This window comes from Corylus avellana, chromosome 2 (genome assembly GCF_965113065.1).
Source record: "Corylus avellana chromosome 2, dhCorAvel1.hap1.2, whole genome shotgun sequence".
Classification (NCBI taxonomy): Eukaryota; Viridiplantae; Streptophyta; class Magnoliopsida; order Fagales; family Betulaceae; genus Corylus; species Corylus avellana.
In genome coordinates this window covers 1,816,224-1,832,947 of record NC_142491.1, presented here as the reverse complement: position 1 = coordinate 1,832,947, position 16,724 = coordinate 1,816,224, and the positions used below count along the sequence as shown (strand labels likewise).

Genomic DNA, 16,724 nt, shown 5'->3' with positions numbered 1-16,724 from the left:
TGAAGTAAGAAACAGTATGACAAGATAAAGAGAGGATCAAGAGTTAGAAGCACCTATGCTGTACATGAGGACCGCGTTCTTACCGTATAATTATGTACAGGCCAACACTTATGGTGTAAAAAGTGAGGTGCGATCTCAGCGGATGATGGTACAGTTCGATGCATGAAAGCTATAACATGCTGCCTTGATTGTTGTGCTTAAGCCTCAAATCCATCTACTGAGTCTATCTTACGTGGAGGACGAAGATGAGTTTGTTGATGATGATTTCGAAGAGGAAGAATGTGTTGATGAGGAATTCAACGACGAAGAGTTCGTTGATGAAGAATTCCTAAAGAAAGAGTGTGTCGATGAGGAAGCCCAAGAAGAAGAGTACGTTAATGAAGAATTCCATCATGAAGAAGATGTTGGAGTTCCTTCTCAATGGTTCGAAGAGTTGAATTATCCACCAACTTATGATAAAGAGGTTGTCAATGAAGATCTTGTGATAAGTTCTTTATCATGTGATCAAGATGAAGAATCTAAAGTAGATTGGATCCCTTCACTAATGTACAACATCTATCCTGAAAAACGCCCCCAATACTTGCAATTTGAAAATATAAATTTTTCTACGTTTTTCAAATTGCAATTTTTTAAGAAACCTATTATTTCTCCATTTCCATCCATATCTTTTTCAAATTATTCATTTGATTTGTGAACATTCACTCCGAAAAAATACATTTTCTATGATTTTGTTTAAAATTATACTTTTAACTCAAAATCAAATAGTCAATCGAACTCTAAAGCTCACCCTGTACCAAACCCACCTTTACTTTTGCAAGCCATTTTTTTTCTTCTAAGTAACATGTTAGTCCAACTGTCATTGGTCAACAAGTTCCTTTACTTTTGCAAGCCATTTTTTTTTTCTAAGTGACATGTTAGTCCAATTGTCATTGGTCAACAAGTTTGGCATCAAGAGATTCTAATTCAAGGAGGTCAATTTGAAAAGTCGCAAACAATTAATGACATTATTAATTGCACTAATTGACATTGCACAAGTCTCCAAGAAGTATCTCAATCAGCTGGGACCACGCATCATCAAACAGAGGTTACTAGTTCAAATCCTCACTCAACCCGAATTAGGATTTAGTTAGTTATATATGTGGGGCAGTTTTATCATTCAAAAAAAGTGAAAAGACAAAAATACCCCTAAAATATAATTAATTGGATGCAATGATGTGACATGTTTAATTTACTATTTTTTTTTTAATTAAAATTAATTTAAGGGTGAATCCAGTACATCACGTCAACTAAAAATACTAAATAGCATATCTAGAGTTAAAAAGAAGTAGATCCTTCTAGTACAATGAGTAATACTATTAGAATTCACGAAATTTGTGATTGAGAGTTCGTGAGGATAGCTACCCTCTCTTTAATGGGTCAACTATTTTTTTTTTCTTCTTCTTAATGAATATAGTTTTAGATATTGTGCTATTAGAGCAACTTATGGTCCCATTTTTCTTTCTGAATAACAATATTAAAAGGATCCAAGATCCAATGTGAATAAAAAATAAGGACAAATTTTCTCTAATTTTCAACTCAATTAAATTGACATATGTCTAAAATGCACGTGATTATCACGTTAATTTATAGATTGCTATGCTGGTTCCCATTGGGCCGCCCTTGGCTTGACCCGCCCATTGAATTATTTTTTAACTTATTGTATTTCAAAATTTTCCTCTCCACTCTTTCAGTAATTATTTTATAGCTGAAGGATTAGACATAAATTTATAATTCAAGAGGTTCTTGGCTGAAATTTCTCTAGATATCCCAAGATTTTTAAAGTATATATATGCTAAATAAAAATTACCAAATATATATGCTCAGAGCCCAGGCCGAGCCAAGTTTCACTGAAGCTAGGTCTTGCTGGAAGTCTGATTGGGCCAAAACAAGTGACACAGCACGAACTATGGGTCTAAACACCAGGCCCAAGCATTGAAAACCTTTCGTTGGGCTAGCCCATCTGACCCAAACATAGACATTTATAGCTAAAGCATCAGGCTTCCCAGTTCACTTCAACATTCAGCTTCGTCTGCAAGACTGCGATCCAATAACATGTTTCCCATACGAAAATATTAATCAATCCTTACATACAAAAGTGGATTAATATTTTATAAGGATACTCTCCATTTTATGGCTAATATTTTATATTTTTTCATTTATTGGTATATTCAACATCACCTGCAACTCAATAACACATACCAATTTAATACCCTGTCACCATTTAGTCGTTCAAACTAACGAACTGCCATAGAGGTAGTTTTGGCCACCACTTACAGCCCGTAAGGAGGTAGCTAAACTACTTATAAGGCCCTTGGAGGTGGTTCGGCCCCCCCTATGGCCAAAAAAGGGTGGTTTCGCTATTGCAGTCTATTAGTTTGGTTGACAGAATGGTAATGGAAGTATTAAACTGATATTTAGCTATATGTCAAGTACCATATGTTAGGGCTGTACAAGCAGTTTCAATTAGTAGTTATTGGCTAAAATTGCTAACCGCAACCGCCCAAAGCGGTTATTAAATTTTAATAACCACAACTGCTCTGCTTAGGCGGTTAAAAGTTATTTTATAACTGGCGATTAGCGGTTACTAAAATCAATAACCGGTGGTTTTATAACCGCTTTTTTATATAAGCTTTTAGGCTTTTTTAGGTACTTTAAGTGGTAAAATACAAGATGAATATAACAACTAACAAAAAGAAGATCAACAAAAAAATGAAAATAACAATTAACAATTTGTTTAAATCAAGAAGATGCAAAAATAATTGCAATAATTTGTAAGTTTTTCCCTTACTTTTTCAACAACTACAAGCAAACAACCCTAAAACTAAAAAATAAATGGACAAAAATTCACCCGATCGAGATCATCAGCCATTCAGCCTATGAGGCAGAGAGAGACAACGAGAGAGAGGAGAGACAGAGGCGATGAGAGAGAGGAGATATAGGGAGTCCGAGAGAGAGGGATGGCGACGAGAGAGACGAGAGAGAGGGACGGGGCCATGTGAGACTTGAGTTGTGAGAGAGAGTCTGAGACTGAGAGAATATAATAAAACCCTAATATATATAAATCAGGCTGAGTGATTAAGTGTTTGTTTTCCTCCAAAACGACGTCATTTTGATGTTATATTTTAAAGATAAAATATTTATATTTATATTATTATATATAAGGGTAGGCGGTTAGCGGTCTCCATTCTATGGTCAAGATTTTATATTGTTTCATCTAATGGTATATATAGTGTCACATCATTTAAATTTTTTACAATGACTAATGTTATTTAATAATGACTATTATACAACTGTGATACAATTGAATGATGTGCCAGTAATACTCAGTAATTTTTTTATTTTTATTTTTTTAACAAGTGTTAATCCAATAATACATTTTCACTGTCACATCATCAAATTGTATGTCGATTGTATAACTTACTAAATCAAATAATAACGTATACACTAGTAAAATGTAATATTTACCATAAAATATTCATCTCTATTTCACAAAAGTTAGCAAGCAATAATCAGAAATTCCAGATCAGGCAAGAAACCATTTAAATTGTAAGTTGTTTCCCAGAGCAAGAATGACGATTAAATAATGCAAAATCCACATTGTACACATATAAATTTAAACGAACTAGACTAGAAGATATCATCAAAATTTTTTTACATAAAAATATCTTACTCTGCAACAAGGCCTTGGGAGACAAGCCTGAAGACATCGAAAACTGGGATATACTCGATACATAAACATCATGAAGTATGGCTGATGATAGTCTCTCACAAATCTATAAACATTATGTTGCCCGGATTTCAGATAAAACAGTCTCTGATATTCTGCACTTGTCTCCTCTGAAAGATGCTGCAAAATCTGCAAGAATGGAAATAAGTTAAGTCTTGGGAATAACAATGCAACTTCTGTCAAAAAAAATAGTCGAAGATATTGAAAAAGGCAACCTCTTCTGTCTGATTGCCCCCAAAAATGCCTAAATGTTTATATACTTATGTGCAAAAAAAAAAAAAAAAAAAAAGATTCACAATCCACAGAATAAGGCCAAAAGGCCACCAGATTATAAGCTGAATCCAAAAGGCAAAATAAGTTTGCCGTGCCCAAAAAGATGAACATGGGTTCAGATAAAAAAAAAAAAAAAAGAAAAGATTTTGCTTTATTAACTAATCAAAAATTTTCATTTTATCTCTTTTAAACTAATGCTAGAAACTATACTTTTATCACACCATTATCTTATTTTGTTGACGTGATAGAGCCAATTAGTCTCTTGCTTTTTTTATTTTTTATTTATTTTATTTTATTTTTTACAACAACTGATTCAAGGCCTAATTGGCACTACCACATCAGCATGGTGGAATAGTCGTCGGATGAAAATATGGTTTCTAGTATTACTCTATCTTCTAAGATCGTTTTCTATTTTATGCATTATTTTGTAGGAATAAGCATTACACAAATAAAGGAGAGAATATATGTTTTCTTCTGTTATAACTAATGAAAGAGGCCTTCTTCGAATGACTAAATATAAATACTGAAACGTCGCTTAGTCTAGTAAATGATTAATGACAGCTCACGTGATTTGGAATTGAGCAAATTTTTAATAACAGAGTAATAATGCTCAAAACTGTTAAATCTCAATAAGTTTCAGATAGCCCAGCAAGTCACAAGACACATCCAACAATGCAGAGGCAGTCACACTGAAGTGAACAACAAGCCTGGATTTTAAACTCCTCCAACTTGTGGGATCCAATCAAAACAGAGACGTTTAGCTTAAGAGTAATGCTAGATATTATGATATGAAGTCTGTGCTGGATTGGGGCCGACTCTGGAACATTTTGAGTGAGACATGAATGATGAAGATGTTGGTCCGCCATTTGAAAATAAATGCTTGTGGGTGGCATCATTATGTTGCTTTCATTGCTACAAAATTTCTATGTTCTGCCTATCATTATCCAGATTTGACTTTCCATATTATAATTACTTAAGCTATTGAATGATGGGTTGAAACTTGGTGAAGTTTTTTTAAGCCAGCTAGAGATATGTACTGTTCAGAAAATTTCAGACTCTTTTAGAACTGAAAAATATGAGGTCGTGTAGCATTGGGGATGACTCTGATCATTTTGAGTGAGATATAAATGATGAAGGTCCACCATTTCAAAATAAAAGCTTGTGGGTGACATCATTATGATGTTTTCCTTTTATCAGACTATGTTTTGCCTACCGATATCCATATCTGACTTTCTTTTATCAAATAATGACATTAAAACTTTTTATCCTTTTCTGAACCCATTTTCTTATGAGAAACTAGAAATTAAAAAATAAAATAAAATTTACTGGAGTATACTCAGCATTTCTGCGTGAACATACCATACCTGAGGCAGTTTCTGCAATAGGCAACATCCCTCACATCCAGACTGTTATCTGCCACACTGCTCAGAAGAGTTTACCTATATAAGATTCCAATCTAAGCAAAAGAAACCTAGAAAAATGTCACTTTGCAGAAGAGTATATTAAACTAAAGATATGCACAGAAAATTTTATTCAGATGTAAACACCAGGATCATACTTGCAGCACAAATTCCTACTCACCAAGTCACAGACTAATTTCATGAAATACTTCCAACAAAATACAAGTTCAAAATATTTCAACTTCATATAAATGAGCAAAGATTGCAATACAACAAAAGCATGGAAGCAAACATCCTGGGGCTTCTAAAGCTGATGCTTAGACAAAACATACATTCAGAACAAAGTGTTTGGTAATGGACAAAAAGAAACCAAATGCATATTATAATGTATAAGCTTTAGTGAGTATGTGTGTGTGTGTAGGCTTCTGTTTCTTTTCTCAATTTCCCCCATCATAATGGGGCTAAACGTTTGGTAATGGGAGAAGAGACACTATAGTGAGTTGCTTGTATGCAGAACAAATTTAAAGCCCACAAATAGAATCTCTTTTCAAAGGGGGATAGATTAATGAAGTAGAAATATTTTCTATAGTCTATTATCCCCTACCATGATTCTAGACCATCTGTTACTCGGAGATTCTCTGTTACCCATCCATCATTTTCCTAACTTAGCAGCAAAATCGTACTTCAACCTAGAATTGTTTACACTTTAACTAATGCTGGGAGATGCTATTTGAATGTAAAGACTATCCACAAATATCTCATGCTATATGTACATGTGCTTGTGCCAGAATTGAAAAATAAAAACTTTCTGTGCTCTTTATAAATAATAAAATAGTCATTTGCCTTTCTGTTCACAGAGCATCATACATGTAGAAATAGTACCCTATCGAATTACATGTTACCTATAGTCTTTGAGTCCATGCATATGAGCCCCTCAGTGTAGCTGTGTAAGTTGTAGGGAGAAATAAAAAATGATTTCAACAGAAGAAAAAAAGAGGAGGGGCACTAATGTAGAACATCATTAGAAGAATTTTTACTAACATTTTTGTAACATTCGGAAATTGTAAGCGTAGGATTCCCATTTCTACGTATTTAGGTGTTCTTAGAGTTTCCTGGTAAAATTTAAATCCTTATATAATAGCATATTAATTAGGAGTAGTTTACAAATGTTTTCCCGTGCAAAATAGGTTTCATGGAGCATTTAAATTGGCTTTCAATCTGTTAAATGAAAATTAGATTTTAGTTTAATCCAGATAATTATTTCAAGAGTTTTTCTATTTTCTGGTGGATTCTAGAGTTTTCGTTGTGGACTAAAGGATTTCTAAGGTTTAATCATGTATTTGCCATCATCCAATTTTACACCATATCAAGTATAAATCTTCAAGAATGGTCGTACGTGAAGGAAACCTTCAATAATCTTTTCTACAATAGGCCAGTCAAACAATTTGACTTAAAAGAATATGTGAAAAAGAAAAATTCATTTGTTGAACTGATAAAGATATATTAGTAATCATAGCATCTAGGCAAGAAGTAGACAGACTCATTTGTCTTTTTTTTTTTTCTTTTTTTTTTTTTTCTGGGTTGCAGTGTTTGTCGACTTCAAAGAAGAAAGATGTATGTCTTTCACCATGACGGAGTCAAAATATCCTAAATTTATCAGTGTATCAAGAAACATACTCAAGCCTATACATAAGAGAGCTAAACCACATTAGTGTGCTGTTACTTAGCTCCTGAAACCAAATCCTTTAAGTAGATGATAAATATATCTCAGACCAAATTTCTCAAAACATAATGCATGAGTGAACCACATAATTGTGTGTTGCAACAATGTTAGTTTCCCTCTTTATTCTAGTTCCTTCAGAATATGCCTAGACAAATAAAGCATTATGGAGAGCCTAAATATTCTCCCATTCCAATCTAATGCAGAAAAATTCGTTAAGATTTATTCTATACCAGTTTGATACAGAAAATAACCACCAACTTGCTATCTTATTGAGTAAAAAATCTGCACTAAGAGGGTGATTAACACAAAGGCACGGAAAATATAAAAAAAAGTAATAAGGTTTAAATTATGTTAGGTTTTAAAAATTAGCCTTATTCGGTATTCAAAACTTTGCTTGTAAATCTAGTTCATCACCCAAAAAGTTTGGTGTGACAAAGATGGCTTTTAGAGGTTTTTTTACTTAACGGCAGATTTCTGTCAAAAGGACGTTCTGACGTCCATTGTTTGAAGTAGATAAAAGTGATCCAGTGATAGTTAGCAGAAACCTGTCTGTAACAACTAAAAAAAAAGCGCTAGCCACATTTGTGCTATAACCCCAAAATGACTAGTCAATTTGGAGCTTCTCTAGAATTTCTTATAAAGTCCAGTTTCACCTAATTACTAGACAAAGTGGGACTTAGCACTCATGATTATCTTTATAAATCACTCACTCTAAGTGAGCTACTCCTTATCTTCTAAAATATGAGACCAGGATGTTACAAACTCCCCCACTTAAACTCTTGATGTCCTTGTCAGAGTTGTATTATGCAGTACCACATGGCTTGGCGTTACTAGGTGATTTTGATATCATTTGTAACGATTCAGAAAAAAGCGCTAACCACATCTGTAGTATAACCCGAAAATGATTGTAACGACCCAAGGAAAAGCACTAGTCACATCTGCGCTATCACCCCAAAATGACAAATTAATTTGGAGCTTCCTTAGTATTCATTATAAAGCTCAGTTTCACTTAGTAATTAGGCAATGTGTGACTTAGAACTCATGACTATCTCTTATAAACTACCCACTCTATGTGGGTTACTCATCTCTTCCTAATATGGGACTCGGGTGTTACAAATTCTCCTTCTTAAATTTTTGACGTCCTCGTCAGGGTCACGTCATGCAGTACTCTAGTACCACATGACTTGGTATTACTAGGTCGCTTTGATACCATTTATAACAACCTAGGAAAAAGTGTTAGCCACATCTGTGCTATAACCTCAAAAGAACTAGTCAATTTAGAGCTTCCCTAGAATTTCTTATAAAGTCCAATTTCACCTTATAACTAGGTAATGTGGGACTTAGCACTCATGACTATCTTTACAAACCACCCATTTTATGTGAGCTACTCATCTTCCCAATACGGAACCGGGATGTTATACCTCTACATAGAGCATTTTAAAAACACAACCAGGCTGAACACTGTTTAGAACAAATCCAGCTAAGCAATCATTACTTTTCATCAATGCAAGCCACTCCCCATAACTTTTGACTCTTCCCAACCTTGGAGAATTTTGTATGGTTGAAACTCCATGACGCACAACAAAAAAAGAAGATATTATGGTGGGGCGGACATGGAAGACACCACATGGGATCACACAGTGTTTCACATTAGTGGGGCCACCCAATCCTTGGAAAATATATATATATAATGATTACAGAATCCACCTATGCAACTTATAGGCAAACAAATATACAGGATTCACTCAAAATATCAACTAAAACTAAAAATGTAAGACTGCAACAATCAGACAAAATGCCAATCTTCTGTCTGGTTTTAAAACTAAAAGCAGCAGATCAAATTCTCACGTCTACCATTGTAATTAAGCTTCAAATAACCTTTAACTTAGAAAATCTCTGAGCCACTAAATCAAGTGTACAATTAGTGTTAGATGAGGCACAAGGTAGGTGCATAATCTGACGATACCCAGCCCCAAGTGTGGAATATTGATGGCCTGCAACTGTAACTTGGGCCTCAGCTGTTCCAAATAAATCACCACTGCCTTTCAACACAAAGATCCTGTAAAGCCTAATCTAAAAAATAATTCCATTGATGTATTTGTTGTGAGGCTCAAGATGTCAGTTCGAAAAACACAGTCATGATAATTTTGAAATTAAAATCGCTTACTATGCAAGCAATTCAGTATGGAACCATAAGAAATGAGGAAATTTAGAAGCCTTAAGATAGATGAATCAGGACTGCTAAGGTCCCAAATAGAAACGGCATCACAAAATTTGACTGAATGGTGCTGATAGGAGTATAGTTGCGGTACTTAGAATGAACACACACATTCGCGTGCAAACACACACACACACACACAATACCAATATCAATTGCCATGCAGTTATGCAGAGAGAGAGAGAGAGAGACTACCACTATCAATTGTCATGCAGTTATGCTGCAGAAATTGCTTGATACCCTTCATCCTCCAGAAGTTTTGCTATTGAAACGTCTCCTGTCTTCACAATTTTCCCATCCTCCTAAAACCCATGAATTCATATAACAACTGTGATTAAACGGGTCTGTAGAAACAGTTTCAATAAGCTGTATACTAAAAACGGCTTCAATAGCACTAGGATTGACTTGCTACAGGAACTAAAATCTCATTTCTAATCCATATCAAAATATCAGGTTTAGGGCATAATCTGAAGCAAGAAGTGCTGAGATAATTTAGAGTTCACAAAATCATATTAGAATTGTAATGGAAAACCCTTATGTTTCAATTCTGATGGAAACACTCCATTCTGCTTTTCATAGAACTTGAAGACAGTATATCCTCTAGAATTTCACCATTGCTTATTCAGCCATAGAGAAGACCAAAACCTAGAGCTGCTGCTTTGAATGGTTGAGCCAAGGTTGAGGTCAACCAAGGCCAACTTGAGGGATTCGGCAGCCCATCCCAACCTTTATGAATTATCTAGGCTATAGTTAGTTTGAATGAATTCTGCTAAATTTTCTTAACCAAACAATGCTATTTCATGCTAACTTGATAAAATTTTAAATACATGCAAATCAAAGACTCGTATAAAATGACCATGTAAAATTTTATAAATTTTTTTTTCTCTCTCCAAAAAGATAGGGAGAGGCATCCACTCCTCCCAATACCCCATTCCCTCCCAGCCAACCCCAAACCTGAGACAATATTATGTAGTTCTTCAAGATCTTCAAATGACTTACCATAACATGGACACGTACAGGCTTTATAAAATTCAAAAGTCGTTCATAATGAGTAATCATCAATAAAGAATTCTTTGGAGTCAAAAGCCTATTCACTGCATCTGCTACATCGCGAAGTGCATCAACATCCAGTCCCGAATCAATTTCATCCAAGATGGCCAAATCCGCACCCAGAACCTGCATACAAAAGGGCATATTACTACAAGGGAGATGGAGTAAATTTATATAACTGAAGATATAAAAAAGTGTTTGCAAGTTAGAAAAAATTCAAATCATTGACAAACTGCACCAAAATTTGGTATATCTTTCCTCTTCATGCTTGTTAACTTCAGCACAATAGCTCAACTACAGATAGTATCTAACTGCCTCAATCTCCAAACCCCCCCCAACAAAAAACAAATTTGAGTTCAGCAACTGGAAAGAGAAAGTCCAGTATGCAAGTTCTCCAAAATTACTGGGTTCATTTGGCAAAACTTTTTAGAAGATGTCTTTTCTATGAAAGTGTTTTGATTTGACATAAAGGTGAAAGTAGTTTAAGTATTCTATGAGGGTTTTGTGTTTTGAGTTGTTTGTTAATGATTTTGTTTTTATGGTAGAAAGGAGAAAACTTGGACAAAAACTGTTGCCAAACGAACCCACTCACTTTAGTAATGTCATAGGAAGAGCTCTAGTAAAACTTTTATATCCAAATCAAGGGCTAGTTTCTCATCCAGCTGCAATCAGCCATTCTTGGATCAAAATACCCACACTTTTCCAAGTGCACCCAAAGCAACACAAACTAATATATCACTTCATAAATGAATGCCCAAGTCCAATAATCCAGGGCCAGCGACATGATTCCTACAGCAGGAATCCAGTGTATTTAAGCTTTCCCATCATATTTTCCGTAAACAGCATGAGTATATATTTGTATTTATCACATCTACATCATTTTAACCTTTCTAACTCTAATGTAGCACCTTAACCTCAAATTACTTCAATTGCAGTAAAAGGTAGCTTCACTAAAATCGTAAGATATCATCCCTTAATACATAATGAGACCCAATAATTTTAGTGCTCAAATGTTTAGGAAAAAAAATCCCAATACCCATCTAATCAAGTCATCTTTGCCTGACTATATCACGAAAATACAAAATTACAAGAAGAAATCCATGACAGCATTAGCTAAGTATGATTATCAAAAATAGGCCTCACATGCAGAAGGACAAACCATATGGTTTCTCTTTCTCTGCTTTCCATCAAAAAACAAATATTCTAACCCTACCTTATATGAAAGATACAATGGGGAAGTTAATCGTCAAAAGTAACATTCTAGTTAAAATGACACAAGAGAGAAGATAAATAGATTTATATTCTTACTGCAAGTTGTAAAATTTCATTCCTCTTCTTTTCACCACCACTGAATCCTTCATTAACATTTCTATTAAGAAAGTCTGCCTTCATCTTCACAAGTTCAAGTTTGGGAAAAATGTAGGCATAGAACTGGAAGGACAAAACAATGTCAGTAATTGAGTAAGCCAGAAGCCATCACCTGATTACTTGGAACAAAATGTTCCATCAATTAATCGGAAATAGTAAATTTATATGGTCATATAAATTCAACAACTCACAAAGAGGTAAAGGAAAATAACATTAGTATATCAAGAAAATCCCCCTTCTCAAATATATACATGTATAAGATCCATATTTGGTCAGCCAAACAATCATAATATGTTCTAGAAATGTTGATAATCTCATTATACATAACAGGGAGGCAAGACACTGCCCAATTAATATTTTCTATGATTTAAGAGGTTTAATCAAGGAGAATCCCAATAAATTCCACAAAGAACAAACTATAATAGCCATATGGTGCAGCTATTGTCTCATGTCTAAGTTATCACACAAACAAGATTATAATTATCTCCTTCCAGTTAAAATACTAAAAAATTTTATATAGTACTAAACTACTAAAAATGTCTTGAAGAAAATATGGTTGTAATAATTCAACTCAACTCAACTCAACTAAGCCTTAATCCCAATTAATCTGAGGTTGGATATATGATCAACAACTAATCGGCGTTGGCCACATCAAATAAATACAATAAATTCCAATTTAAAGATTAAGTACTACCATCTGCTTCTCAAGACTTCTTCCATAAGTATTTTCTGAGTAATAAACCAGGTCGTAGAATGATAGAGACATATATAACTTAAATGACATGCAATGCGGATAGAATATTAGAATTTCGGATAACAATTACAATAATAAAACAAATATGAAGGGACTTGCTGATAGTATTAAACCTCAATTGGTCCAAGCTCCGGCTGACCAAGTTTTCTTCTCTGAGCATTATAAGCCATATTCAGAAAGTCAATATTGTTCACGCCTGGAATCTCGATGGGGGACTGGAAGCTCATAAAGAGGCCAGCAAGTGACCTTTCCTCTGGTTCCATGTCCAGCAAGCTCTCCCCTTTGAACACAGCACTCCCTCCCGTCACTTCATAATCTGGATGGCCTGCAAGAACCTACAGCATATAAGATGTTACTGAAACTTTTTTGTTATCAAGAAATAAGGAAGCAGACCAGTTTAATAATTTGGGGATAGGACTTTGTATAATACCCAAAAAGTGCTTAGTTTCAAGTGATTTGGTTTATGGTAATTTTCTTTTTCCTTGGGGGGTATAATTGAAATGTCACATGACATATGTTAGGAAATTGATAGACAGAACTATTTGAAATTCCTGAAAAACTATCAAACTAATTGAAAAAAATGAGAAAATAAGCGATTTAATATTGACCTATATTTATATAAGGGAAAAATACAATTTACTACATAAAGTTCCTTTTGATAACAAGGAAACCCTTCAAGGCAGAGCTACTTCGTGTATCCACCCCTGTTGGGTAAACCTCAGACTTGTACAAAGCATAACTACCCAGAGTTCATGTTCTAAACTCTTAAAAGGCAGTCCAACTGCTCTCAAGATGAGGGGGTGGCCCAATGACCCCCAAGGTAAGGGGGCGGTCGGACCACCCCCAAAACCTCCTTTTTGAAGAGGGGGGGTGGTGTCAGGCCATGCTTAAAAAGAGCTCGAGGGATGGTTGGACAACCCCCTTAATCCCCAATTTTAGTCCTCTAGGATACCATGGACATTTCACATGGATTCTGCTAAGAAATTAGCCAAAAATTTCAAGAAAACTTATGATAAAAAAATAGTAAAACCAGAGACTATTATTTAAAACGGAAAAATCAAATTTAGTCCCTAGGTTTTCTTGCGATTTCAATTTAATCCCTAGGTTTTCAATTTTGACAATTAAATCCTTAAGCTAAAGCAGACCCCCTTCTTAGCTCTTGGTGCCTGATTTTAGAAATGTAGCTCGTTTCTCACCGTGTCCAACTAATTAATTAATGCCATTCAGCTCTTGTTTGGCACAACATGGGCAACATGGCACAATCACTTTAAATTACAAATATATCCTAAAGAAAGAATTTTTTTTTAAAATTTTTTTTATTTAGAGTATATTTGTAATTTAAAGTAATTGTGTCATGCGTCACATAATATATCAAATGAGAGCCTCGTGACATTAATTGATTGGTCTGACATTACATAATCTTAATTTTTTGGACGATAGATTGACAGAGGGACACATTTGAAACAATAGAAAAACCTAAAGACCTAATTGTTGAAATTGAAATCCCAGAGACTAAATTGAAATCACATGACAACCAAACTAAATTTGATTTACCCTATTTAAAAATTAGAAACTGAGCAGCATTATGAAAGCGGGAAAAAACTTAAGACTAGTAATTTTTTTTTTTCTTTTTCCCTTTATATAATTCGGGAGAGAATCCCAATACTCTTCTAAATGCAAAATGGATTGAGCAATACGTAAAATCAAAGTCAGAAGCTTCATCATTTCTCTAAGTAAACTTGTTTAGATTACTTGTATCTTCCACATTTTACAACTGCTTGTTGTTCATGTTGTTTTACGCTTAGTTAAAATGCTTACCTTTGCCAATGTGCTCTTCCCAGAACCATTCTTTCCCATAATCGCGTGAACCTACTCACACACCACAACAAATAAACAAATAATTCGTTAAAAAGGATAAATTAAAAAATTACAAAAACTAATGACGAAGAAGAAGGTCAACGGTGGGGATTAACCGACCTCTCCTTCATAGATGCAAAGGTTAACGCCTTTGAGAATTTGTTGCCTGGACTCTGCAATCACCGCCGTCAGGTCTTTGACTTCGAGCAGAAGCTTCTTATTCTCGTATTGACTACCGGAAGTTTCCACAGAATCGACGGCGGAGAGTGACGCCGTCACGGCCGTGAGAGACCAGCTGCGGTTGGAGCGGGAGCGGAGGGCAGGTAGCGTAAATTGAAGGAAATTGGGGGGCGAGAATCTAACAAATGAAGAAGAAGAAGAAGAGGAAGAAGAAGCTAATGGAGGAGTGTAGTGGGAACAACGGAGGGGAAGAGCCATTGGAGAGAAGTTGGAGACGACTCGGTGTTGTGGGAGAGTCGAGGCAAATACACTCCGTTTTCTGGATTTGTTTTACAAAAAAGCCGACGCTCACTATTACCAACTAATTGATTAACTAATTCATTTTTCATATAAATAATACTTTATATATATTTTTGGAAGTTCGTATTAATTATTTGTATATTATTATTATTATTATTATTATTATCAAGATTAATGTTATTTAGGCAATTAGTTAAACTTAGGGTTCTTTAGTTTAGTAATTTTAAATTGTACAATTTTTTTTTTTTTTTTTTTTTTTTTTTTTTTTTTAATGATGAAGCACTCCACTCAGGCAAGGTCACTTCGTGTAATCATTTCGTTAGATAAACTTCGGACTCGTGTAAAGCGCCCCTCCATACCGATCATGTAATTCTCTAGCTTCGCTGACGGATTGACCCTAAAGAATTGTTTGCACTTAAATGGATTCAAATCTTAGACCTCATGGACTATCATAAAGACCAATGGTATTACCACTTCAGCCAATCCCTTGAAAAAGTGTATAATTTTAAGAAATAGTAATTTTAAAAAGTATTTGATTAAAACAAGTGTAATTAAAAATTTGATAACATTGTAGTTCAACCTTCAAATTGTGCTATTACCACTTGAGCCAATCCCTTAAAAAAGTGTATAATTTTAAAAAATAGTAATCTTTTATAATGGAATTGATTGTTTTTATTATATTTTAGGGCGTTATCTATAGATTTTAAATATTCATATGACTTGTTAGCTCCAGTTATTGAGGTCCATTAAATGAACTTGAAATCTGTCTATGATGTTCCATGCAAAAACTAGTTTGTGCTGCTGAGTGGCAAGATTATTTATCTTGTTTACTGTTGCAACCCATAACTTTGATTATTGTTGGGTTTACTTGGGTGTTTCAAATTTCTGATCTATTGTTGGTTTATGAAATGATGATGCACACAATTCACTTTCCATGAGATGGTCATATGCATATAGATTTTCTATTGTATGTTCACCTTTATAGTGACCTTTTTGTCCTACTCACGCAGATATGTGTCATCTGAATTGGCAACGGATGTCATCATAAGTGAAGTTTTACCTTTGAAAGTTTTTGAGTAAACTGTTTTGGTTTCTTAATCCAAAACTGTGAAGCTTCTTGTATATATAGCCAATTAGGCAGTGAATAATTACAGGGAAAGAATTCAAAGAGAACATGGTAAAATCTAAACTAGAAGATACCTAACAAGTTAATCAAGGCAAGAAAAGAAAGTAAGCAATTAAAGGAAAGGTTGGGAGCACATAGATGTGCTGAGATGATGTGCATTTCAGCAGAGGGCAAGCCGTGAAACAGGGAGCTTGAAAAGGCTCCATGATTTGGGGAGAAATGGCTGCTGCAGGGGCAGTCCAATCACCATGAGAGCTGGGGGTCTTTTCCGGCTGCTTTGCTGGTTTTTGTGCTTAATTTGGTGAATAAGATCAGCCTAAAGCTGCATGAAGCTTCTGTAAAAGATTTACTGATCCCATCTCGGTCTCCCCAAATTACCATATATGATATTGAGTTGGTGAAGTGAATTGTGAATCGATTTTTGATGAATGAAAAGTGCGATAGGGATATGGATGTTGAGAAGAATGAGAAGGGGACTGATAATTTTGTCTTGGAACTTGGATCCTTGTTGAATGTTGGTAAACTGATTGATGGATATCTTGCAGAAATTGCAAGTGATTGAAACCTCACACTCTCTAGCTTCGTTGACTTATCTCTATCTTCTTAATTCAACTAGTTAAGCTCAGCTTCAGCTTCAAGACACAGGAGGCATTCCATCTCCTAGAATGGAATTTGGGGATTCATTTAGATCCAAACAAGTGAAGAAGAT

General features: G+C 34.7%; 1 protein-coding gene across 5 annotated transcripts; it reads right to left on the bottom strand.

Annotated features, from left to right (window-relative positions):
* Positions 1 to 3,565: 3,565 nt before the first annotated feature.
* Positions 3,566 to 14,923, bottom strand: NAP7 (non-intrinsic ABC protein 7). 5 transcript variants are annotated; one of them, XM_059579164.1, is made up of 8 exons: positions 14,530 to 14,923; positions 14,371 to 14,421; positions 12,666 to 12,887; positions 11,739 to 11,861; positions 10,380 to 10,556; positions 9,576 to 9,682; positions 5,399 to 5,495; positions 3,566 to 3,895 (listed from the first exon to the last, which is right to left on the bottom strand). In XM_059579164.1, exons 1-6 carry the CDS (start codon positions 14,845 to 14,847, stop codon positions 9,596 to 9,598), a joined length of 978 nt encoding a protein of 325 aa, XP_059435147.1. In that variant the 5' UTR covers positions 14,848 to 14,923; the 3' UTR covers positions 3,566 to 3,895; positions 5,399 to 5,495; positions 9,576 to 9,595. The 5 variants fall into 5 exon arrangements, with proteins under 5 accessions (XP_059435147.1, XP_059435144.1, XP_059435145.1 ...); XM_059579161.1 differs by having other exon boundaries at positions 5,404 to 5,495; XM_059579162.1 differs by having other exon boundaries at positions 5,404 to 5,478.
* Positions 14,924 to 16,724: the final 1,801 nt, after the last annotated feature.